Source organism: Choristoneura fumiferana, unplaced genomic scaffold, assembly GCF_025370935.1.
Source record: "Choristoneura fumiferana unplaced genomic scaffold, NRCan_CFum_1 Sck3bRy_369;HRSCAF=857_pilon, whole genome shotgun sequence".
Classification (NCBI taxonomy): domain Eukaryota; kingdom Metazoa; phylum Arthropoda; class Insecta; order Lepidoptera; family Tortricidae; genus Choristoneura; species Choristoneura fumiferana.
The window spans coordinates 33,116-57,172 of NW_027413016.1; the positions used below are offsets into that span (position 1 = coordinate 33,116).

Genomic DNA, 24,057 nt, shown 5'->3' on the forward strand with positions numbered 1-24,057 from the left:
ATGCTTCTCATGTTTATTAGTCTATGGTTAAGTCAAAAGTAAAAAAAAAAACATGTCAATGTCAAATTAGGATAGGTAGGACAACGGAGGACAAAAACCGAATTTGTTTATTTATGTTTCGGTAAATAATAAACATTAAAGATGAGGTGGAGTGAATCGGTTACCCTAGAGTTCGTAAAAATATACTTAAAGCACGAATGCTTATGGAATCCTGCACACACAGGCTACAAGCTTAAGTATCAAAGAGAAAAGGCTTACGGCGACATAACATCCGAATTTAAGGCTGCCACTTCCAAATGTTTAAACATACCCGAGATAAAACTGAAGATTAAAAACCTCCGGACAACTTACTTGCAACAAGTGCACAAAATATTGCAGAAATCCAGTCCAGACTCCATATATGAGCCGTCTCTAGTGTGGTTTCACGAAATGGATCGATGCTTGAAACACATACCTAGTAACAGGCATTCTAACAGTTATAACACTGTAAGTAACAGACTAAATCAGTCACTAATATGTTACAAAACTTCTTATCAATGAAATACACCTGTTAGACAGGTAAATCATCTGTACTCTGGTTTTACAAAGATTTATCTGTTCCGAATTTAAAACTCATGTCTATATAGCTTTAAAAGAATAACAGGACTGACGGACAATACAAAGCATAAACTGCCAAAACCAGTCACTTAAAATTTTGCAGACATGTTTGTTGAACATTATAGAAGTGCACAGAGGTAGAATTTCTGTCAATTCTCAGATAATAGCGAAACTAGCCCATGCTTATAATGCTTTCATGGGAGTAAACCCCTTATGGAGCAACTATAGACTTGCTATGTGTAGATAATCATGCATTAACTTTGTATCATTTAACACAAATATAATACATAGTTGTATCTATTATACTTTTGAATTTACCTGTTCTAGGTTCAAGAAATTCCAGAGGTTGACTCATCCTGCCAGATGTGGGTAGATCAAGAACTGCACAACGGCAACACAGAGGACTCAAATCCAGACCCCTTAATACCTCAGACTGATGATGAGTATGACTCCAACAGGCTCGAAGAAACTGTGGAAAACATCAAAAAAGAAATGCATGCCTCACCATTGCCTTACAAGAAAATTAAAAAGAAAAAACTGAAGCATAGAGCTAAGGAATATTTTTCTGAAGCTGTGGAAAATCAGACTAAAGAGGATGAATTTGATATATATGGAAAGTACATAGCGTCACAATTGAGGAAAATGGACTTACGAAATGCTTTGAAGCTTAAGCTTGAAATTCACAGTTTAGTAAGTGAAGCCAGAATATCAGATATGTCAAGTAATGACTGAAATTAAGCAAAAATGTACTAGTATAACTTAAATGATCTGTAATCTCAAATTTTCCAGTCAGATATACTAGTTATTTTTTTTTAAAGTTTATGGTTTCATATTTTTATGTTATATCAAGTTATATTCTTCAAATACTTTTATAGCTTTTAGTTTTTATTGTGATATATTAATGTGAAGTTTAACAGTAATATCTATGATTTCAAAAACTAAGTTTGTCTTGCCAAGCCCAATTCTAAATAGACTGATATCTTATTGAAAATGATTCACTGCCTTCTATGTGGCACTGGGACCTGTCACTTTTACCAGTTTATCTTCTTATAAACAAATATATGTTACTTAATCAATTACCAATTATTTCAATTATTAGAAAAAATACAGTTAAGTAAAGTATTGTTTAAATTATTATTATTATTTTATTAACATGTAAGATATAGATATATGCTATAAACCAAAGATTTGTTCACATTTTTTTATCTGAATAATAAAATATTTCATATTTACTGGTCTTTATTTCATTTTGCTTCATCAGCAGTCAAAGGCTTAACAGGATTTCTATACGGTTGTGAAATGTGATACCTACATACATTCATAAGTTATGTTATGCTAGGCTAGACAGACAATATAATTATTGTTTACTAATATGTTGCATAAAATCGAATCTCATAATTTTGTTTTTCATAACAATCTTTAGCAAAATCATCCTATCACCGAATTACTTTTTGTATATTTTTTTTCATACTATTATTTCTCATAATTTTGCAAAGCCGAATATTAAAATCACATAATATCGATGAAAATAATATTTATATGTTCGAATAGTCGGTATACAGAAAGACATCTCATAATATTACTTTGCATAAGGATAATAAAAAGCACAAAAAAAAACTAATCAAGACATCCAATTTTCTTTTTTTCGGTGAATTCGGAAATCTTCTTGTTTTTTTTTCGTATCCTAAAGTTTCAGACCATCTTGTGTCTCCCAGACAAAATCCTGAGTCCGCTCGCTCCTGGTGGAATTAATTTTAGCGACTTTTGATTTTGAGTTTAGCACAGAATAAGTAATGTTTAGCCACTCGAGTTTCTAGGAGTTGGCAACACTGATCGGTGTTCTATTCTATGGTTTTCTTGTAGACGCTAATAACGATAATTTCCCTTGATTGATGAATATCGCATTACATGTAAGTAGGACTTTGTGACGTTGTTATTGAGTTCAATTTCATTAGTTCAAGAGAATTAATCATTAGTACAAGATTTATTTTCCTAACAACATTACAATATAGACTTAGCTGTCAAATTAATTAGAATCACCGAGAACGCTGTCTTCAGATTATCTTTTATATAAACTTCAGAAAATCAACAACAAATATGAGATGGGGTGAAAAAGAGACGTGCCAGTTCGTGAAACTTTACTTGGGTCACAGATTATTGTGGGACGCTAAGTTGCCGGCATACAAATCCAAGCCGGAACGGCATAAAGCGTATAGTCAAATTATAGCGGACTTTAGAGCTACAACGGGAATCTCGTTGAATGAGCCGGAGGTAAAAACGAAGGTGAAGAATCTACGGTCTACATACGTGCAAGAAATAGCTAAGATACGGAAGAGGTCAGGTCCAGACTCTGTGTTCAAGCCCTCGATCAAGTGGTTTTCGGCATGGCATAAGTGTTTTAGCAGGACTAGCAGAAAGTCTCTGAGCACAGATGATAATACTTACGATGTAAGTAGACTGACTGTTAATATAGGTGGAAAAATAAATTGCAATTGCATTACATTGCAGACCTTATTGCTGCTATTAATAACCATGTTGTCTTAGATTTTTTCTTTCATGAATAAGGCATAATTTTGGACAAACAGGCCAGGATTACACCATTCTATTTTATACTTTTTTATATTTTTGCCAAATAATGAATTATATTATGATCTCGGGCCATATAGGTAGGTACTATTCACTTTGAAGGAATGTCGGCAGGCCGGAGTTGGCCCGCAAGCCGTACTTTGCCCATCACTGATCTAGGGTGCTATATAACACATATTTATTTCATAATATTTTTCAAGGATAAATGGTGCATAACTATCTAATCTAAATTTCTTTCTGCAGTAGTAAAGAGTAAAATTTTGTTTCAGGTTGATGAAACAGCAGATGATTCATGTCAAAAAATATGGGTTGATCAAGATGATGAAGTTGATGAACATGACAACAGCAACTCGGATCCTTTTGTAACGGAACAGGACAACTTCCTGCTTGTCCTTAAACCAGAACCTGATGAAAGTTTAATCAAACATGAGACCTTAAATAGCTCATACAAGAAGAAAAAAAAATTTAAACATAGCACTAGCACTGATAATTCCGATAGATCATACAGAGGCAGCATAGATCCAGAGGTAGCCACTAAAGAGGATGAATTTGATATATATGGAAAATACATAGCATCACAATTGAGGAAAATGGAGCTGCAGAAAGCTTTACGGTTACAACTGGAAATACAGAGCCTTGTGAGCGAGGCCAGGATCTCAGATATATCGGGCCCATGAAGGAAATAAACAAGAATTAGGTTTGTCTTCATTGAGTTGTCTTTCTTTCTTGTTTGATGGATAACAGTGTTTATTTCTGAGATATGATCAGAAAAAATAAAAGTACAAGTGTAGTGTAAAGTCTTTGGCTTGTGAGTCAATTAAGATGAGCATAAGAGAAATATTTAGTTGTTAAAAGCAACTGCCTCTGAAATGTTTTGAGGGAAATAAATATAAGAAAAAACATACAGCAAGTCTGATTTTTTATTGCTTGAACAGCATCTGTTTATAATATAAACAAATGTCGCTTACATTTCACTAGTGAAAATTCAGATTGTCCTGGATGTACCAATTTAATGTTACTACATCATTCCCACATTTGTCCTAGAAATTTATGACCAAAATATACAGGTGTCTGCTGCTGACAGATTGATTTCATATCACCAGAATCCATTAGGATCATGTCCAATCTTAAATTAATTTAAGTACTCAAGTTTCACAACATTCCATGTTCAGTATTGAAAACAATTTACAAAGAATGGAAGCTTGGCCGTCAAGGCGGAGCCCAGTCCGGTTTAAAAAACTAACCATCTAAAAACTTAGTTTATAAATAATGTTAAAGGACGATTTACACTTAACGTTGCATCTCTGGTCAACACTTAAAGAAACAAGTGTAAACCGCCATTCAACCAAGACTAGAGTAGACCACAATCTTTAGTTCAACAATCTCAAAAATAATACTTACAACATTTCATTTACAATCCGATTGAGTCCAATGTGCGTTGTTTATTGACATAATGTGATGTAACTTACAATATTGTTACCATTTGCTTATTTTCGCCCCTTTTATTTTTGTCTTATGGAATTTAATGTGATAGCCCAAGGACAGCCTTAAGGGATGCTTCAGTCACAAAAGTTCACTTTCAGTTGTAATTACATACATATACTATATACTGGTAGCCCTTCAGTCCATTCTCAGACAGTTTTTACACCTGAGTGTACATTTTTGTCCCAAAAAATTAGGCGATTCCTTAAAAGAGAGCATGGCCAGCAAACGTCAATCAAATAGGGCAGTAGAAAACATTGGCACTTGTGAACCACATTTACGTAACGTCACAATCTCCCACGCAGCAAGTACCAAACAGTTTATTTTAACCTTATCAAAACACTCGTCCTTTTTTAACTTACCTTAACAATCCAATACAACGACCAATGCTAATTCGAGACAAAATAAAAGCAACATTTAAATGCAATTACATTTTTGTAACAGTGGAAGTGTTATTGGGGAAGTATGTATATTTTTATACTCGAATGTATAGGTGTCCGAACAACACAACAATTCTTAAGTTGAAATTTAACAAGGTTTTAAGGCGTCAACTCACAAAGTATACTTAACAGTATTTGGTTTTGTTTAGGCTCAACTTTTACTTTGGGCCGGCCAAGGTACACAAATAACAATATTTATGAAAGACCTAGATTTACCTAATACAAGAAACAGTCGAGCTGTTCCTGTGTGAGTTGACGAACTTGACTAATAATGACAGGTAGCCATTATTATTAAACAATTTTAATATTTTACAGAAAACATCAACAATTAGGTTGTACCGTTTTGAACACATAAGGAGATAGGTACATCATTGAGAGATGAAGTTTGATGAGAAATAATAGGAACTAAAATAAATATGTCACATGATGATTTGGAATGAAATATAACGTAACGGAGTCAGTCGAAACTGTATCTGTCATGGCATACTACAACTAAAGTTGCATACAATTTCGCATCATCAACAAGAGAAAATGAGTAGCGTCGCGACTCGCGCACGCTCATATCGTCTATAAACGTCAATAAAACTACAATCACGCAAGGGAGACTCGAATCAGATCTCGATTTGTACAATTTATCACATAAATTTAAGAGAACACGTATTCATACTGCAGCAGCGGTCGAACGAATACAGGACAAATCCATCGATTAATAATTATGCTTTCAGAGATCAAAGTAGCCCGAATAAGCTATACTATAACACCAATACCTCGGGAGGGAGCTTCCAAATACTGTTCTAAAATTACAAGTCGACTTCTGCGCACGTAATATCCAGTAGATCCCAGTAGAAGGTACCACAAAGTTACGAATCCAAATATTTCATTGATGAAAAAATAAACGCTCTGATATTATCGATTTATCGACATACACGGATACAAAACTAATACGCTCGTATTTATCTGCTAAATCCATTTTACCCTACCGATGTTTGTACGGACATTTCAACTTTAGGACGTTAGGGTTTTAGTTACAAATAAATAAATAAAATATCAAAACGCCGTTGGCTGACAGTAAATTAATAAGAAAACAAAAATGAGATCACAAAACGCCCATACAAAAACCAGCGCGCGGCTGCAAAACGTTATCTTTTCGAATTTCGGTCGGCAGCTGCTCTTCAAGTGAAGGCTCAGTTTCATTGGCCGATAAATCGGTCGACATACAGCGTGCGGTGACTCCCGCAGGCGGTATAGCGACTAGTGAAACCCGAATGCAGGCTCTATAACATGCGTTCTGGAAGTCTCCTATGCCCCGTATGCGGGCTATCGACCAGTGGAACTGAGCCTAGAGGCCTGTCTGTGAGCCCCCAGACTAACGGTAATGTAATACTTTCTTACCCATCTCACCAGTAGCAAGCGCTTGCGCCAGGTTTTTGGCTTGGCAGCAGTTCGATCTTCGAAAAGTACAAGGTCCTTGGTGCGTAAAGCAAGCAGCCATGCACAACCGACTGCAAGAATACTTCGTTTAGTCTTTACTTAAGTACTTTTAGCTGTGAATTTTGGCGTGCTTCGGTCCACAAATAGTTTATTTTTATTTATTTTTATTCGACTGGATGGAAAACGAGCAAGGGGGTCTCCTGATGGTAAGAGATCACCACCGCCCATAAACATCTGCAACACCAGGGGTATTGCAGATGCGTTGCCAACCTAGAGGCCTAAGATGGGATACCTCAAGTGCCAGTAATTTCACCGGCTGTCTTACTCTCCACGCCGAAACACAACAGTGCAAGCACTGCTGCTTCATGGCAGGATTAGCGAGCAAGATGGTGGTAGCAATCCGGGCGGACCTTACGTTTAGAATACGAAACAAAAAGTATTTTCTATGTAAACACGCCAAGTTTCATACTGTACCTGATAATTTTGTTATATCTTCGATGTGCTCATCGCGTTACAGAGAAAAGTAAATTTTAAAAAGTTTCATTATTTACCAAATTTTTCAAGATTATTTCACCAAACTCGCCTTTTAAATTGGACCGTTATTTTGAATAAAATAATAATATCGATGAATAGTTCCTTAGAACAGATAACGCATAATTGTTGCAGTCGATTGTCCAGAACAAAACAGATGGTTAGTCGACAGATGGATTTGTTTACTATTATCGTTATATCTTTGAAAATTTCATGATTAGGCGTAGCTGCCCTTGCAAAACAGTACATACGAGATATCGTAACTTCAAATGAAAAATATGAAAGTCTCGTTTTCTATTATACTTAATGTAATGACACAGAAAAAATCTGTTGGCACAACTGTTTTTGATAACCAACTGGCACAACGGGTACAATCTTTAGTATTTTTTTAGTAATTAGCCATCTGATACGCTTTATTTTGGTTGACTGTATCAGAATCAGTTGACGATACCCGCCAGCGTTATTTAATTTACGCGTACAATTTTAAACCTGACTTAGGCATCAAATCTTTTACTACGGCGAGTGAAATTCAACAGCAAACCAGATCAATCTGTCGACTTGTTCAGAGGTGTGTTTAGGCGTCCGAGCATAGTTGTTTGGGGGTGTAGACGGAAGCGTTGGGATCGAGCGGCGAGCCGTCGGAGAGCCGCAGCTTGGAGACGCCGCCCGTCGGCGCCACGAACTCTGTCGGCATCACGGCCAGCATTTGAGCTTTCAGTTCCTCCATTTCTTTGTCCTGCCGCGATATTAAGCCTGGAAAAAGGTAAGTTTAGAATCATAAATTATTCTTTCACTTTAGGCGCTTTCGGTGAAGATTTCATAATCATTGCCATAGGGCCTGTATTGGGGGATCACTAGTCTTTATATCGCCTACGGAAGTGACAGCACGCTGTACGTCGACCGAATTGGATGCACCAAAAAAAATAACCTATAGTTTTTATCTTATTTTTGGAAAGAATAGGATATTTTAAGATACCATTTTCATTGATTTTGAATTTGGATAAGTATTTATTTTTTTATATTTTTTTACGAAATACGCTGGATGACGTCACAGTGAGACAGCCACATTCCATTGCCTGGAAAAATTCAGGTCGTACATAACATAATCTGTGGCATTACAATTTGACAATAATTCAAGCACGGCTTAGGGTCCTAAATGAACCATGACAAATAGTTTTATTTTATTTCTCTTCTTTTAGCTTCGATTATTCCTTTGTTTATTTAATGGTGTGATAGTAAATAGATATCTTTTTAAAATCTGATATTTAAATTCTTTTGTATTTACTTGTAACATAGTAATTTAATAATTTAATTTGTAAAAATACATTGGAAATACTCGTATACATTTCGGACTTTACGATAAATGACAACTGTTTAAGGCCAGTTGCGCATCATGTGATTAAAGTTCTATCTTTGTCACTCTTTGCTATTATAAGCAGGACAGGAACATTTCAAACTGTCAATTTGCTTAAGAGTGCTTTATAACGAGATACTCCAGGGGTCAAATGAGGGTCATTACTTAAATTTTGTTTATTTAAATCAGTTTATCACATTTTTGGAATCTGATTTCTGAAAACGCTTCACGAAGCCTATTTCTCCAAATGGTTTTCGATTTATTATATGTTGTCAAAAATTGGGACATCCCAATTATCGACTTACGAGTTTCACTAGTCGTTATACGCCTGCGGGGAGACACCGCAGGCTGTATATCGACCAATTAAACTATGCCTTAACCTTTTGAACGCCAAAGTCGGCAAAACGCGACAGCTGAAAATCGTGCCATAGGTAATTTTTTGAACGAGTTTCCGAATATTTTTTTGTCGACTGTGGCGACCGTGGCGTCCAAAGGGTTTAAAAAGGTTTAAAGTATAGGGAATATTACTGCAATTTTCTGCCGTCAGAGTGCAGCACTAGCACAACCGTAAACAGTTTTTTGAGTATCTTAAATGCCATAATATCATATTATTTCAATTAAAATTTTGGAAATATAGCTCTATCGTTACTATCGATGTAAATATCATGTTATTTTGTTACTAATAAATATCATGATTTTTAAAGGTGAGATGTACTGTGTTGTATACCCACCCGCTTATGTTTTAATGTAGGTACAACTTAATATGATTGTCGAACTAGTTTAGTTGGAATAAATCGCTTGCTCGGACAGTCGTGTGTCTTCTTTACTACCGTATATTACAAAAGGTACATTAATACTCTTTGAAATAGAAATAGATATATTTATTCGCTCTTCGTGTAATAAACATAATAAAAATACAAAAAAACAATATGCGAATCTTTGGTCATGATCTGTCGCCCCTGCGCATAGCTTTGCCTAATATGCCCTATTCCTATTCGCATAAAATAATCGATTAAATAAATAGTTTGATAAGGAAGCGGACGCTTCGATGAGAGCGCTGTATAGTGACGTACCCTCCTGTATGTGCATGTGCCTTTTGGCGTCGCCGAGCGCCTGCAGCAGATCCAGCTTGACGCGCGTCTCCGCGCTGAGCGCGCGCTGCAGGTGCGCGGCGCGCTCCGACAGCGCGGCGCACGCCGCCGCCAGCCGCGCGCCGCCCGACGGGGACGTCGGCGCCGGCGCCGGCGCGGCCCCGCCCCCGCACACCCCCGCGGCCACGGGCGCCGGCGACCGCGCCTCTAGCGCCCGCGTCTGCTAAATACATCGCCTTTAATAATACAGAACGAACAACGAACGAAACGAACCCAACCCATCTACGAACGATTTTTCAGTAGATAATCTATCCCCTGTCCTGCCTGCCATTTACAATATTTTTTTCTGTTTAATTCAAATGGGATCAGCTTTGAAATATAGGTATTCTGTTTAGTATAAAAAAAGAAATTATCAATATCTGACCACTTTTTACTGTGTGCGTACATTTTGGAGAGTGCACTTTTGTTTCCCACATGCCTCCAATATGAGGTGCTTATATATGAGGTTCTTATGAGTTAAGCAAGTTAAGTTAGAAAACAAAGAACCGCACACAGTGGCGTAGCTACCGGAGGGTTAGACGGGGCAGTGCCCCGGGCCCCCACCATCAGGGGGCCCTCGGACTCTGACTTACAAACTATGAACTGAACTAGTGAAAATATATTATATTTTTGCCCCAGGGCATTTGGTTACCTAGCTACGCCACTCAACGCACAACGACTAATGTTGCGGAGTTACACAGTGGGAATTCAGAAAACATCATTGATTGTGGCGTTCTCTGATGATAATAAACATACGGTGACATATGGTATGCTAAAGTTCTGGTATAGATAGGGCTGCTGACCTGTTCGCGGGCGCGGGAGAGCTCCCTTCTGAGCGCGGCGGCCTCGCCAGCCGCGCAGCGAAGCGCCGCGCGGCACCACTCGTTGTCGCACGCGCCGCCGCCGCTGCAGTTGCCGTTTCCGCTTGTGCTATTACTATATAAAAATATATTATTAGAACTTAAACCCTTACTAGACTTTAATAGTACATTACTGTAGAGGCCGGGAAGTAGGGGGTTGCCGGCCAAGCAGATATAGACGGCCGAGCGTAGCGAGGCCGGATTGAGATGCGAGGTCTGCGACCCCACGTTCCGGCCGAGGCTTGTATAGTGCTTTTCTCAAACATGACATGAAATAAAAAAAAACAAAAAATCAAGCTGGCGGACGCTAGTCTGGTCGCCCTGTTGCGTGCGCGCGTGTCGCGCTGGCTGCTGGGGGGCGGCTGCAGGCGGTGGTGCTGGGTGTGGGCGTGCGCCGTGTCGCAGAGCGCGCGTTGAATGAAACAAAAGACGGTCGCATTGCCGGCCAGCGGCCTGCAAGGTTGTATGAAATCTCTTTGCAGGCCCGCGCGCCGCTCCTGTGGCCGCTAGTGTGCACACACCTGTTGGTCGCTGTGTGGTGCGCGGGCGGCGGCTGCGCGCGCAGCTTGGCCCGCTGCAGCTGGTGCTCGGCCTGCGTGCGCGCGCGCCGCTCCTCTCCGAGCCGCCGCTCCAGTGTCGCGCGCTCGCCGCTGCGCCACGTCGCCACTCTGCAACCAACGATAAATTATATAATCAGCACTAAAATTTCCACCCTAAACACGAAATTCCTAACATTATTAACATAAACCAATAAGCTATCTACAAGCGATATAAGGCGCGAAAGGAAAGTGGTCGGCGCGGCGCTGCCGGTCGGCGGCGGCGGCGGCTGCCAGCGCGCGCCATGCTGATGGTGGTACTGACTTGTGTTGCAGCGCCTGGTGCTGCTGCTTGAGCTGCGCGTGGTCGGCGCGGCGCTGCCGGTCGGCGGCGGCGGCGGCTGCCAGCGCGCGCCATGCTGATGGTGGTACTGACTTGTGTTGCAGCGCCTGGTGCTGCTGCTTGAGCTGCGCGTGGTCGGCGCGGCGCTGCCGGTCGGCGGCGGCGGCGGCTGCCAGCGCGCGCCATGCTGATGGTGGTACTGACTTGTGTTGCAGCGCCTGGTGCTGCTGCTTGAGCTGCGCGTGGTCAGCGCGGCGCTGCCGGTCGGCGGCGGCGGCGGCTGCCAGCGCGCGCCATGCTGATGGTGGTACTGACTTGTGTTGCAGCGCCTGGTGCTGCTGCTTGAGCTGCGCGTGGTCAGCGCGGCGCTGCCGGTCGGCGGCGGCGGCGGCTGCCAGCGCGCGCCATGCTGCTGGTGGTACTGACTTGTGTTGCAGCGCCTGGTGCTGCTGCTTGAGCTGCGCGTGGTCAGCGCGGCGCTGCCGGTCGGCGGCGGCGGCGGCTGCCAGCGCGCGCCATGCTGATGTGGTACTGACTTGTGTTGCAGCGCCTGGTGCTGCTGCTTGAGCTGCGCGTGGTCAGCGCGGCGCTGCCGGTCGGCGGCGGCGGCGGCTGCCAGCGCGCGCCATGCTGATGGTGGTACTGACTTGTGTTGCAGCGCCTGGTGCTGCTGCTTGAGCTGCGCGTGGTCAGCGCGGCGCTGCCGGTCGGCGGCGGCGGCGGCTGCCAGCGCGCGCCATGCTGATGGTGGTACTGACTTGTGTTGCAGCGCCTGGTGCTGCTGCTTGAGCTGCGCGTGGTCAGCGCGGCGCTGCCGGTCGGCGGCGGCGGCGGCTGCCAGCGCGCGCCATGCTGATGGTGGTACTGACTTGTGTTGCAGCGCCTGGTGCTGCTGCTTGAGCTGCGCGTGGTCAGCGCGGCGCTGCCGGTCGGCGGCGGCGGCGGCTGCCAGCGCGCGCCATGCTGATGGTGGTACTGACTTGTGTTGCAGCGCCTGGTGCTGCTGCTTGAGCTGCGCGTGGTCAGCGCGGCGCTGCCGGTCGGCGGCGGCGGCGGCTGCCAGCGCGCGCCATGCTGATGGTGGTACTGACTTGTGTTGCAGCGCCTGGTGCTGCTGCTTGAGCTGCGCGTGGTCAGCGCGGCGCTGCCGGTCGGCGGCGGCGGCGGCTGCCAGCGCGCGCCATGCTGATGGTGGTACTGACTTGTGTTGCAGCGCCTGGTGCTGCTGCTTGAGCTGCGCGTGGTCAGCGCGGCGCTGCCGGTCGGCGGCGGCGGCGGCTGCCAGCGCGCGCCATGCTGATGGTGGTACTGACTTGTGTTGCAGCGCCTGGTGCTGCTGCTTGAGCTGCGCGTGGTCAGCGCGGCGCTGCCGGTCGGCGGCGGCGGCGGCTGCCAGCGCGCGCCATGCTGATGGTGGTACTGACTTGTGTTGCAGCGCCTGGTGCTGCTGCTTGAGCTGCGCGTGGTCAGCGCGGCGCTGCCGGTCGGCGGCGGCGGCGGCTGCCAGCGCGCGCCATGCTGATGGTGGTACTGACTTGTGTTGCAGCGCCTGGTGCTGCTGCTTGAGCTGCGCGTGGTCAGCGCGGCGCTGCCGGTCGGCGGCGGCGGCGGCTGCCAGCGCGCGCCATGCTGATGGTGGTACTGACTTGTGTTGCAGCGCCTGGTGCTGCTGCTTGAGCTGCGCGTGGTCAGCGCGGCGCTGCCGGTCGGCGGCGGCGGCGGCTGCCAGCGCGCGCCATGCTGATGGTGGTACTGACTTGTGTTGCAGCGCCTGGTGCTGCTGCTTGAGCTGCGCGTGGTCAGCGCGGCGCTGCCGGTCGGCGGCGGCGGCGGCTGCCAGCGCGCGCCATGCTGATGGTGGTACTGACTTGTGTTGCAGCGCCTGGTGCTGCTGCTTGAGCTGCGCGTGGTCAGCGCGGCGCTGCCGGTCGGCGGCGGCGGCGGCTGCCAGCGCGCGCCATGCTGATGGTGGTACTGACTTGTGTTGCAGCGCCTGGTGCTGCTGCTTGAGCTGCGCGTGGTCAGCGCGGCGCTGCCGGTCGGCGGCGGCGGCGGCTGCCAGCGCGCGCCATGCTGATGGTGGTACTGACTTGTGTTGCAGCGCCTGGTGCTGCTGCTTGAGCTGCGCGTGGTCAGCGCGGCGCTGCCGGTCGGCGGCGGCGGCGGCTGCCAGCGCGCGCCATGCTGATGGTGGTACTGACTTGTGTTGCAGCGCCTGGTGCTGCTGCTTGAGCTGCGCGTGGTCAGCGCGGCGCTGCCGGTCGGCGGCGGCGGCGGCTGCCAGCGCGCGCCGCGCCTCCGCCTCGGAGCTCCGCGCGGCCGCCAGCTCCGCTTTCAGACGCTTTATCTCCTCTGCGAATTCGCGGGCCTCGCGCTGCGAACGGAGAAACGTCCGGTTATACTCAAGGCCGGATCAACCATTAAGCTAGAAATACACGATGGCGGAGGCGGAGCGGTGCGAGGCGGTACCGGTTGTCATATTCGAGCTAACATGGTATACGTTATGCCTATCCAATTTATTAAAAGTGTAAACAAACCGATTTCATCAAAATTCTTGTATAAACACTCACTGGATCGAATCAATAACACATTTATCTATAATTCGTGTCTTTTAACTAGATGTCTAATCAAATCACTTGATTTCAATATTTACTTTCATTTCAAAGTCTTCGTCAAAATCTGATGTTATTTATTTATTTATGTCAATATATATTTATTTATATTAATGCGCGGACGAATAAGCGATTTTTATTTACTTTCCTTTAAAATTAAAAATAGTTACTGCTTTTATAATTGAATAAACAGTCTTTGGAATGAAATCAAGTATTGTAAATAATAAAATAGACAAAAATACTTTGATCTATTCAATTAATAAATTAATCGATTTACTGAACAGATTAATTATTTTGCAATAGGTTCTAGGTTTTCACATCATTGAATGTCTGTGGTCGGATAAATGGCGTCTTTGTTTACACTTTTCATAAATTGGATCGAAATACAATATAGAGGCCACACAGAATACCACGCGGGAAATAACAAAGAAAGAAAGAAAATACATTTATTCACAACACAAGACACAACAAAAAAGTATTAATTCCATTTGAAGTTCTGTGGTGTTTTGTTTGGCATGGTGTGACGTCTGATATGGTGCGCGTCACCTCGTTTAAGTTAAGCTTAAACATGTATACTATGGCTATCTGTGGGATCCTGTAATTGGCTCTGTGTTGCTATTCCTTCTACATATATTGTGTTTTAGCTGTTGGTTCTCCTTAAATAAATAAATAAATAAATAAATTAAGTACAGATAGACAACACGAAGGAAAGTTATGTGTCATTGCGGTTGTCAATTGGACACTGACTGAACTGGCTCAGGCTGGTTGGATAAGCGTGGAGCGGTATTCTGTGTGCCCTCTTTCACGTTAGCTCAATATTACAACCGGTACTGCCTTCGCGCCGCACCGCTCCGCCTCCGCCGTCCGTCAGTGTGTTTCTAGCTTTAGGTAGAGTAGGCAACAGGCTAGAGGCCCCGCGCGCGGTCAAAAGATTTCATAGTGATTATTGAACTGGAAAATCTATCTATATTTTTGTAAGTATGTATGTTTATTTTAAAGTTTTTTATTGCTTTCTGATGCTGTAAATTTTACCACTTCCTTATACTTTGCTTTATCTATTCCTTTCTTCTTTCTGTTGAAAAACATTGCCTGCAAGATATTGCTTTGAAGCGACAAGGCCCTGTATTTTTTTTTCTCTATGTACCCGTTTTATGTATTGCTTACTATTTGGTGTACAATAAAGAATCATTGTACCGCATTAGTAATTTGTCTCAAAACAGAAATAAACACATTAAACAGTACCAGTTCGCGTTCTCTCTCGCGCTCCCTCTCGCGTTCTCTGTCCCGCTCGCGCGCCTCGCGGTCGCGCTCCTTCTCTAGCGCCTTCTCTCTTTCCCTGTTGCCGTTGCACTCCTTACTGTTACTCTTAACTTCTTTTGTACTTTCTACTTCTTTATCTTTAACTAATTGTTCTTTAACTGGAAACAAAGAAAATTCTCTCCTTAACCAATTTTCTACGGTAAAGTAATTCGAAAATAAATTAAATAACTGGAAATTATCACTTTCGTAGACTTGTCAAAGCATACAGATGGTCTTTATCACTCTTCACCGCGATTTTGTAAATAAAGTAATACTAAGTAAATTTATAAACAATACTTACTCTGTTCTGTACTCTTATGACTATCGTTGCTATCCTTATCCTTATTTTTACTCTTTTTCTTTTCTTCTTTTAATGTACTAGCCTCTTTCTTGTCACATTTCGACGACTTTGTGCCACCTAAAAAAAAAGTTGGAAATTGAATACACTTTTGATTCATAATTTACCAATGGATACTAAAATTTCTTATTTCTGGACGGTTGTGGTTCATGAAAAAACAATACTTTGTCTAAATAATATTAAGATAATTTATTAGTATCAGGAAGTTACCAGGCGGGGCTTGGAAGCTTGAGATGTGGCACAGTCACCAGCATTAATATCTGCCACAGCGGAGCGTGCAAAAATATCTGACACATCCTTTCCGGCCCTAGAAATAGAGTCGTATCAGATATTTATGCACGCTTGTTGTGTCAGATATTGGTGCTGGTGACTGTACTATCAGTCAGAAACACGAATGTGCTTCAGCGTGCTGGTATGACCCGAAAACTATTGGCTACTAGAGTTTACCCGCGGCTTCGCACGCATAAACTATTCGATCTGGTAGTTAAAATTGAAATTCCGGAATTTTATATAATTCCCCTAGGAATTCCCAAAATTTATATCGCGATCTTCAGAGGTTCTGTTAAGAACAACTGTACAAAATTTCATGACTCTAAACCCAGCGGTTGTTATTTTGAGATTTTATCCCTATCCCGTGGGAATATCGGGATAAAAAGTAGCCTATGTGTTATTCCAGACGTCCAGCTATCTACGTACCAAATTTCATCCAAATCTGTTTAGCCGTTTTAGCGTGAAGGAGTAACAAACATACACACAAACTTTCGCATTTATAATAAAACTAGCCGTTACCCGTGACTCCGTCCGCGTAGAATTCGGTTTACACTATCCCGCGGGAACTATGGCATTTTCCGGGATAAAAACTATCCTATGTCCTTCCCCGGGACTCAAACTATCTGTATACCGAATTTAATCTAAATCGGTTCAGCGGTTTAGACGTGATGAAGTAACAAACAAACAAACAGACTTACAAACTTTCGCATTTATAATATTAGTAGGATATAGTAGGATTAGTTATTAGGATAAAATCGTCGTCAAAAAGCGCAAAATTGAATATCTGGAGCACGTATTGCGCCATGACAATATCAACTGTTGCAACTAATATCGATGGGCAAAACACAGGGGAAGCGGCGCCCTGGAAGGCGAAAGAAATCATGACTGCACAATATTGGGGAACGGACCGGCATCAGCAGTGTATAGACTGCAGAGCAACTGTTCCGGATGGCTCAAGCTAGGAAGAAATTTGCGGAGCTAACAGCCATCCTCCAGTAAGGCACTTGTCCCACCGCCGACGATGAGCGAGAAGCGAGCAGAGCGAGTAACTAGAAACGAGTGGGCGAGCAGTGAAAAGCGAGTGTTCGAGCACGACGGGCGATTACTCGCTCCACTCGCTCGAGCCGGGCGGCCGCCAAGCTAACAGCGCTGAGCGAGTATCGCTGAGCTAGTTTTATAGCTCAGCGAGTTTTATAGCTCTTGTCGCTGCGACAAAAGATGTAAGAGCGAGTTCTCGCCGGCAGTGTGAACCGCCAGCGATCAACTATTAATATATATGTCTCTTTTACTCACACAGGATCTTATATCTTTTGTTCGTTTCTTGAGCGAGAAAATAGTCGATAGCCAATCGTTTCCTCGCCGGCGGTGAGACAACTGCCTAATGGCGTGGCACTCTCAGAAGAAGATAATTTAAATAGTACAACCGTTACATAATGAGCCTCTCAAAGCTATTTGCATAGCTTTACCGCACTACTTCGCAAAGGAGCCAATCAAGATTATCCATTTTATTTTATACATGGACCTTTGCAAAGTAACACCTGGATCCATACAGTAATATCTGCTTTCTAGACGAGGTTTGCGGCAATGAATCCAGTGGCATCTTAAGCCAGGGACTCTGGAGCACAGAAGAACTTGGAGCCCTTTTGGAAATTCAAAAGTGAATATTACATTTTTCCCTTTTTTTGTATTTCGGCCTTTCAAGGGTCCCATGGGCTGGGGGTCCTTATATAGACGGTATTGGGTATCAGTTACCTTTACTGTGCTCGTGATGGTCGTCGACTGTCGCAGTGCCGTTGCTCATCGCATGCGCCTTGCCGTTCGCCGCTGCCGTTAGCTTATCTAACTGCGGAACCAAATAATGCACTATTATTTAAGTGTTCAGGTAAATAAAAATATATAAAAACTGCTGTATCCTAACGACAAATGATCCAAAAGCATATAAAAGGTAAATGCCGCTACGGGAAATAAAATAGTCACTGTAGGTATTTTAAGGTTGTCTGAAGCCACGATGAGTGTGTTTGTTTTTACTCGACCACGGAAAAGCCAAAGGAAGAGTAATGATTTGTATTGAGTATATCGTCTATACTCGTGATTCAGTTTCACACAAAAATTATATTTGGTGACAATTAATTTTCCGTGTTTAAAAAAAAGGGGACTTTTGTAAAAAATCGAATGCAACGAAAATTTACAACACTTACAACTCGTTATGATTGGTTTTTTGGAGTATTTTTGTATTTTTTATTTCAACCCCAATTTTGTTACTTTTACGCCAGCGCTTGGTCTCTTTTTCTGGTTTTTCTGTGCATCCATGTCTCAGTTTGTATTTTCAATACTTACAACTCGAAAAAATTACGCTCGTTTGGCTCCAGCCTTAAAAAACTCAAGACCTTTGTAAATTCTACCTACAGTTCTATGACAAAACGTAACGGTTAGACAAGTACAACATAAATTTTGATTATCAAAGCATTATTTTGTACTATTTCGGCCAAATTGCAGGGAGCCGTTAAGATGCGATGCCGGGTGCGCCGCGCATTCTGTCACGCAGTCACTCGCGCGTCTTCTGTCGCCTACAGTCAGCAGGTGTCTGTGTGTCACCTTGGCGTGTAGCTGCGGGTCCGCGCAGCCGTTGGGCTCCTTGCGGCGCCGCAGCGAGCCGTTGAGGTGCCGCGCGTCGGCCGCGTGCGCGTGCGCGTGCGCAGGCGCCGGCGCTGGCGGGGGCGCCGCGCACTCCGCCGCGCCAGCGCTTACGCCTTCTTTTGATGGCTGATTCTACGGGTAACATTTCAAAGTCAGAATCATTAACAAACTTTAAAAGGGATAATGTACGAAATTCATAGCGTTCATTTCATTTATGGGTCAATTAACTTGTTATTATGGCAACGTCACCTGAGTTACACATTAAGAGTATGATTATATGGAGTATAAATCTATAGTTGTGACAGTTTTAATTTCAATTTCTTTAGAAAACAATCGGTTCATGTCCAGCAGTAACATCAATGAGCCTCCTTCCTACAAAATTCCCAGGGTTCCCCTAGTGACTTCAAAAAATAGCCCTTGAATCAAGGAACATATGGGTTATGGGTTCCAGCCTTTTGGAGTCCCATTAGGTACTCTTAAAGTTCCCAAGGTTCAAGGTTGAAAGACGGCTCATCAACAAAAGGTTACCTGTTCTAGTGCGCTCTCAGGCAGCGCGTCCTTCATGAGTTGGAAGTAGAACTCGTTCTCGGCCCGCACCTGCCTCTGCCGCCGCAACCGCAACCTGTGCGTCAATACATCAAGTTATTTTCTACTATGTTGTGGGGGGAAGCTACAAAGAGATTATAGTATAGGTAAACTCCAGGTAAATGTCTGGGGCTAAGTCCGATGGAAGTGGGACGAAAAGAAACTGCGATGACGCGATGCGGGATGTTGGAGTTTCTATATTCGTTCACTAGATGGCACTAGGAGTAGCTATAATTAAAAAAAACTGAGCAAATCAATCGATGCATAAAATGCGTTGGCAGGCATCCCACTTCCCATGGTGGACAGACGACATCACGTGAGTTGCGGACAACCGAAGATATAGGTGACAAGTGACCTGGTTAAAGCAGCGGGTTCACGTTGGAGCAAGACCGCTTCCAAGCTAACCAACTGGAGGTCTATAGGGGGAGGCTTATGTCCAACAGTGGACGTCCTACGGCTGATATGATGATGTACTCGCCTGTGTCCCACGTACGACTTGACCCCGAAGCCGAGCGTGACGACGGGGTAGCCGACGCAGTGCGCAGCCAGCGGCCGGCACAGCTCCAGGCCGCGCTCGCCGCGCACCATCCCCTCCACGTACACCACCACGCAGCAGACAAACACCGTCGGCAGGCAGATACCTTTGTCTGCGACTGGAACAAACACTTACTATAAAAAAAAATCTAACTGCAATTTTTGCTGTCTATACTTAATTTATAGTATATCTGTACCAAATTTCAAGTCAAAACAGTTATTTCTATACTAGAGAAACTTTTCGCTTTTCTAGTATAGAAAAAACCTGTTTCAATCAGGGAGTGTAGCTTCTTATAACATTTACTTATTCGATACCGCGGGAATTCAACATTTTCCCAATTACCCAAAATTATTTATTACATTTCCCAACTTACGATTTACTCTGAAACCAATTGTTTATCGGAACTTTCTTAAAACTAACCTAACCTACTCGTAACCTAGGTACCTACCTACTGTTTTCTTTAAAGCCCATAAGAAAATACACATTCGGGAAAAATATTTTTTGGAAATATCAGGTTACCAATTTTTTCATATAACTTTTATCCCAGCTACCCTTTTATTTAAAGTTTTAAACTGACAGCGGTTAAAACGATCCAAAATAACGACCAGCTATCTTGCGAATGTACTAGGCGATAAAGCAACAAAGAGAAAGCTTTACTCAACATTTGAAGTAAAAGTTAACAGTTACATTTTGTCCCGTCACCTTACAATACACATCATTGTTCAAATTTCCCACCAATGTATTCAAGACCTAGAAACTGCGGTGTTTCCTCATGTAATGCGAAATCTTAAAATACATTACACTGGTTTTGAATGCGACCATAAAATTTATTTATAGCTTTCTTTATTTCATTGCCTGCAAATGTGTTAAGGTTATGGTCAAACTAATAAAATTAGAACCAGCTGTATTACCTTGTCACAATGAACCACTGATTTACTAATCAGTAAGATATTGTGATATTATGTTATGTATAAAATACTTCCATTGATATTTACAAGCTTTTATTTAAAAAACATATTTATGCTTTTATTTATTTGCTGTTGTTGGTGCTTATTTTGGGCAGTCTTGGAAGTTAATTTTGATAACTTCTAGCCTAGTGGTTGAAATTATTTGAAATTTGGTATCCTCCTATGTCCTGACATTTTTTAACAAACTTAGTGCTAGATGACAAGACAATATGACAGATAAGACCTAGATGTGGTTGACCTGCTTTGTTATTTTGGATATTATTTCAAAATTCTTAGAATTCTTTATTCAATGAACAATTTGTACTTTATAAAGTACATTCGGCCGTTATTCTTAGTGTTAATTAGTCCTTTATAAAGTACGCGAGGACTTAGGAACCCTCCTATACATATGCAGGTTGGATGACAATGCAAGTACAGTCAACAAATTACAAAAGTATCAAACGTTGACAAAAGTGTTGTCTACTTTGTTCTTATAATAATAAGTAAAACAAAATTAAAATTTGGACTATGTTTATGTTTATAATATTTAATTTGATGGCCAGAATCCATTTAAAATTATGCATTTGAACATGGTATAAAGACAATTTCTCTGCTGCTACTGTAATCCTAATCCCTGTTATCTTAGGGGACAAACATTCATAATTGGGCCAATCAACTTTTTTACCCACACTAACCTATCCGTGTAATTTTTCAAACAATTGCAGATTTTTGTAAGTAAAAACGTTTTTTCTGTAATTTAATAGATGATGTACAAGAATACATGCCATCCTACGTAGGTTCAACCTATTAAACCGTGAAATATCTTGTTGGAAGTACGATTTTTTGGTAACACCAGAGACAATTTTGGTAACGCGGGAGACACCCAAAGTGTCGGTAAAATAGGTGATTGGCCCAATTATTTCGTTTCACTAAACAGATCATCATCATCATCAGCTGGTAAATGAGACTAGTAGAGCAGAACAGACAGCCGTACATATAAAAGCCCTTTTGCCTAAGCTGATTCGAAACTGACACTTTGGGCTTGCTTAATCAATAATAAATAAGGTTTCAAAATACTTACATGAATACCAGACATACTGCACCCACACATATGTGCTGGCAGCAAAGAATATGTACTGCAGCGGTATGAAGAAGAAACATATCATGTCAGATGTGAGGGCTATGCAGATGAAGAACACTGAAAATGCCTGAAATAAATTTTTTTAAGGGTTAATAAACATATTAACAATTAAATTACTTTGTTTGTTAAAACTTGGAACAGAAGATCGATTTAATTTTTCTTTCTCATATGAATATTCAGGAAAACAAAGAAAACCAACAAGTACTGGGCAACATTAGCATTCTAGTTGTACAGTCAACCAATGTGAGTCCTAGGCCACCATGGAACTAGTAAATACATTGGCGTCTAGGGTTATTTTTCAGGGGGGGCCTGGCCTGGATTTTTGTGTGTAGATATCAGTAGTATTATAGAATTTTGAATTGGTAGCCCAACATCTTGGGGTGGGCACGGCAGCCCAACATCAATAGCGATAGGGCCGCCTATTGCTTACCTTAGAAAATCTCTATGTATATACCTGTTTTCTGGACTCCTTACTGTGTTGGTGTGCAATAAAGTGTTATTGTATTGTATTGTATTATCTATTATTGCATACATTTGAGGGCCAGATTTTTGCCGCTCAGTATATTTTAACAAGCAAATGTGATTGTCAGCCTCATGGGATATAAGGATATTAAACACCGCATTATAAAATGTTTTGACTGAAACAAATTGCCATCAGAATGTTCAGTGTCAAACCCAAGTCCACCAAAGTGTGAGTACTCCCTATGCTTAAAGCAAAATAAATGTGAACCTTGATAAACAGTACAGTCAATTTCCTTGAAAACCAAAATCTGCAATGTTCCCCCAACCCTGATCCCAGAAGTCATCTTATACTCTCATTGTTTTATTAGAAATCAATTTAATTTAATTTCATGCATTTGAACAAACAAAAGTTAAATATTAAGTTTTGCCACTCAAAACTGCAGTTTTTAGCAGACTGCCCAAAGGAGGGTTATTTATGAATTCTGCAGTAATAACATGTAAGATCTTAATTTCATAAATTTAAGATTTATCGGATTATACTTCTAGTAAAAGATTAGTGACATTAAACACAGAATTTATAGATATTTTAAAACAGATAATATTTCTTTACTCCCAAACTTTATAGTGTCAGGGTAACAGACAGATGGACAGAGTATAAATTTCAAGAAGCAATGCTGATTTACATGTTCATTAAACAGGCCTTTTCGTCCAACTTAGTTCCAGTACATGGGGGAGTGTAACATGTATCTGAGGCTTCCTGTGAGGCTGGCATAATCACATTTGGCATACTTACCCTTGGTAAAAATAAGATTTAAAAAAAATACCAAAAATCTAAACCACACAAACAACAATTCAAAAAAATTACACAACGTTTCTATAATTTTTTAGCATGTACTTACAAGTCCCTGGTACTTAAATGAGTCATACATAGATCTGAGCATCATCCAGAATGGCCAGAGGAACTCAAATCTGAACTCCAGCATGTAATCTGCCATCACTACAGTCGCCCAAAGCATCACAAACTTAAGGTACAGCAGGGAACTGAAAAACAACATTCACCACACTTTAACAACAAATAATCACAAAACAAATGTGGGAAACACATTGCACATATGTGCAACGACACTTGCCGGGCAAAAACCGACAAAAAAAACATGTGCAACAAGCATTTCTTTTGCTTTTTTGTCATCACACGCGAGTTGACGTTCCCACGACCCAGGACAGAACAGATGGTACTCTCTACCCACACAAAATTTTATATTTCACGCATTCTCTTGTGTTTCATCACTTAATATATTGCTGCCCAGGGTTCATTGCCGCTGGAGTACATGGTGCAGCTAGGAATAACACACAATATTATGTCTGTCCACTCACTTTCCGTACATTCCTTCGGTGATTTTTGTGCGCTTTAGGGGGCGCCGCAATTTGCCACTTTCGGCATTCCGCCTCTTCATATTTTTTCCTCCACGGTGTAAATCGCTAATATAGGCTCTCGAGATACAACACTTATTTATGAAGAATCATTTGAAACACCAGTGTTCCTCAAAATAATGCCTTTTGTTGTCAATCTTTCAGCCTATCGAGAATTTACGAGGGAGATGGATGAAATATCGGCAAGCTCTTTCTGCGTTCACTCAGAAATAATGTTGCTATACATCCCCGACATGAAATGACCAAGCTTTCACAAATAGAATCTTGAAAGAAAAAATACTCCGAAAGTTTTATTCCACAATACTTATCTTATATTGTGATTTATTTTATAAGCCAGAGCTAATGTTTGGTGACCAGTGATATAGCTTAATAAGATGATTTTAAGGAAAGCGGTAGAAGTAAGGTCTGATATTAATTCCCAAATTTGTATAATTTTTTATTGCTGGCAGCTCCGTGTCGAATTTAAAGCCGGTTATTCAATGACATTATG

At 42.1% G+C, this 24,057-nt stretch overlaps 2 protein-coding genes across 2 annotated transcripts; one reads left to right on the top strand and one right to left on the bottom strand.

Annotated features, from left to right (window-relative positions):
- The first annotated feature begins 141 nt into the window (after positions 1 to 141).
- Positions 142 to 4,057, top strand: LOC141445134 (uncharacterized). Its single transcript, XM_074110918.1, has 5 exons — positions 142 to 486; positions 925 to 1,318; positions 1,391 to 1,398; positions 2,632 to 3,045; positions 3,453 to 4,057. Exons 1-5 carry the CDS (start codon positions 142 to 144, stop codon positions 3,858 to 3,860), a joined length of 1,569 nt encoding a protein of 522 aa, XP_073967019.1. The 3' UTR covers positions 3,861 to 4,057.
- A 736-nt stretch (positions 4,058 to 4,793) lies between these two features.
- Positions 4,794 to 23,759, bottom strand: LOC141445132 (macoilin-like). The gene is made up of 15 exons (XM_074110916.1): positions 23,511 to 23,759; positions 23,036 to 23,177; positions 21,615 to 21,741; positions 19,530 to 19,704; positions 18,995 to 19,088; positions 18,425 to 18,598; positions 17,582 to 17,672; positions 15,503 to 15,619; positions 15,145 to 15,320; positions 13,492 to 13,664; positions 10,933 to 11,079; positions 10,355 to 10,487; positions 9,704 to 9,732; positions 9,495 to 9,625; positions 4,794 to 7,820 (listed from the first exon to the last, which is right to left on the bottom strand). The coding sequence occupies exons 1-15, from the start codon at positions 23,588 to 23,590 to the stop codon at positions 7,642 to 7,644; spliced, it is 1,968 nt and encodes a 655-aa protein (XP_073967017.1). The 5' UTR covers positions 23,591 to 23,759; the 3' UTR covers positions 4,794 to 7,641.
- Between the last annotated feature and the right edge of the window lie 298 nt (positions 23,760 to 24,057).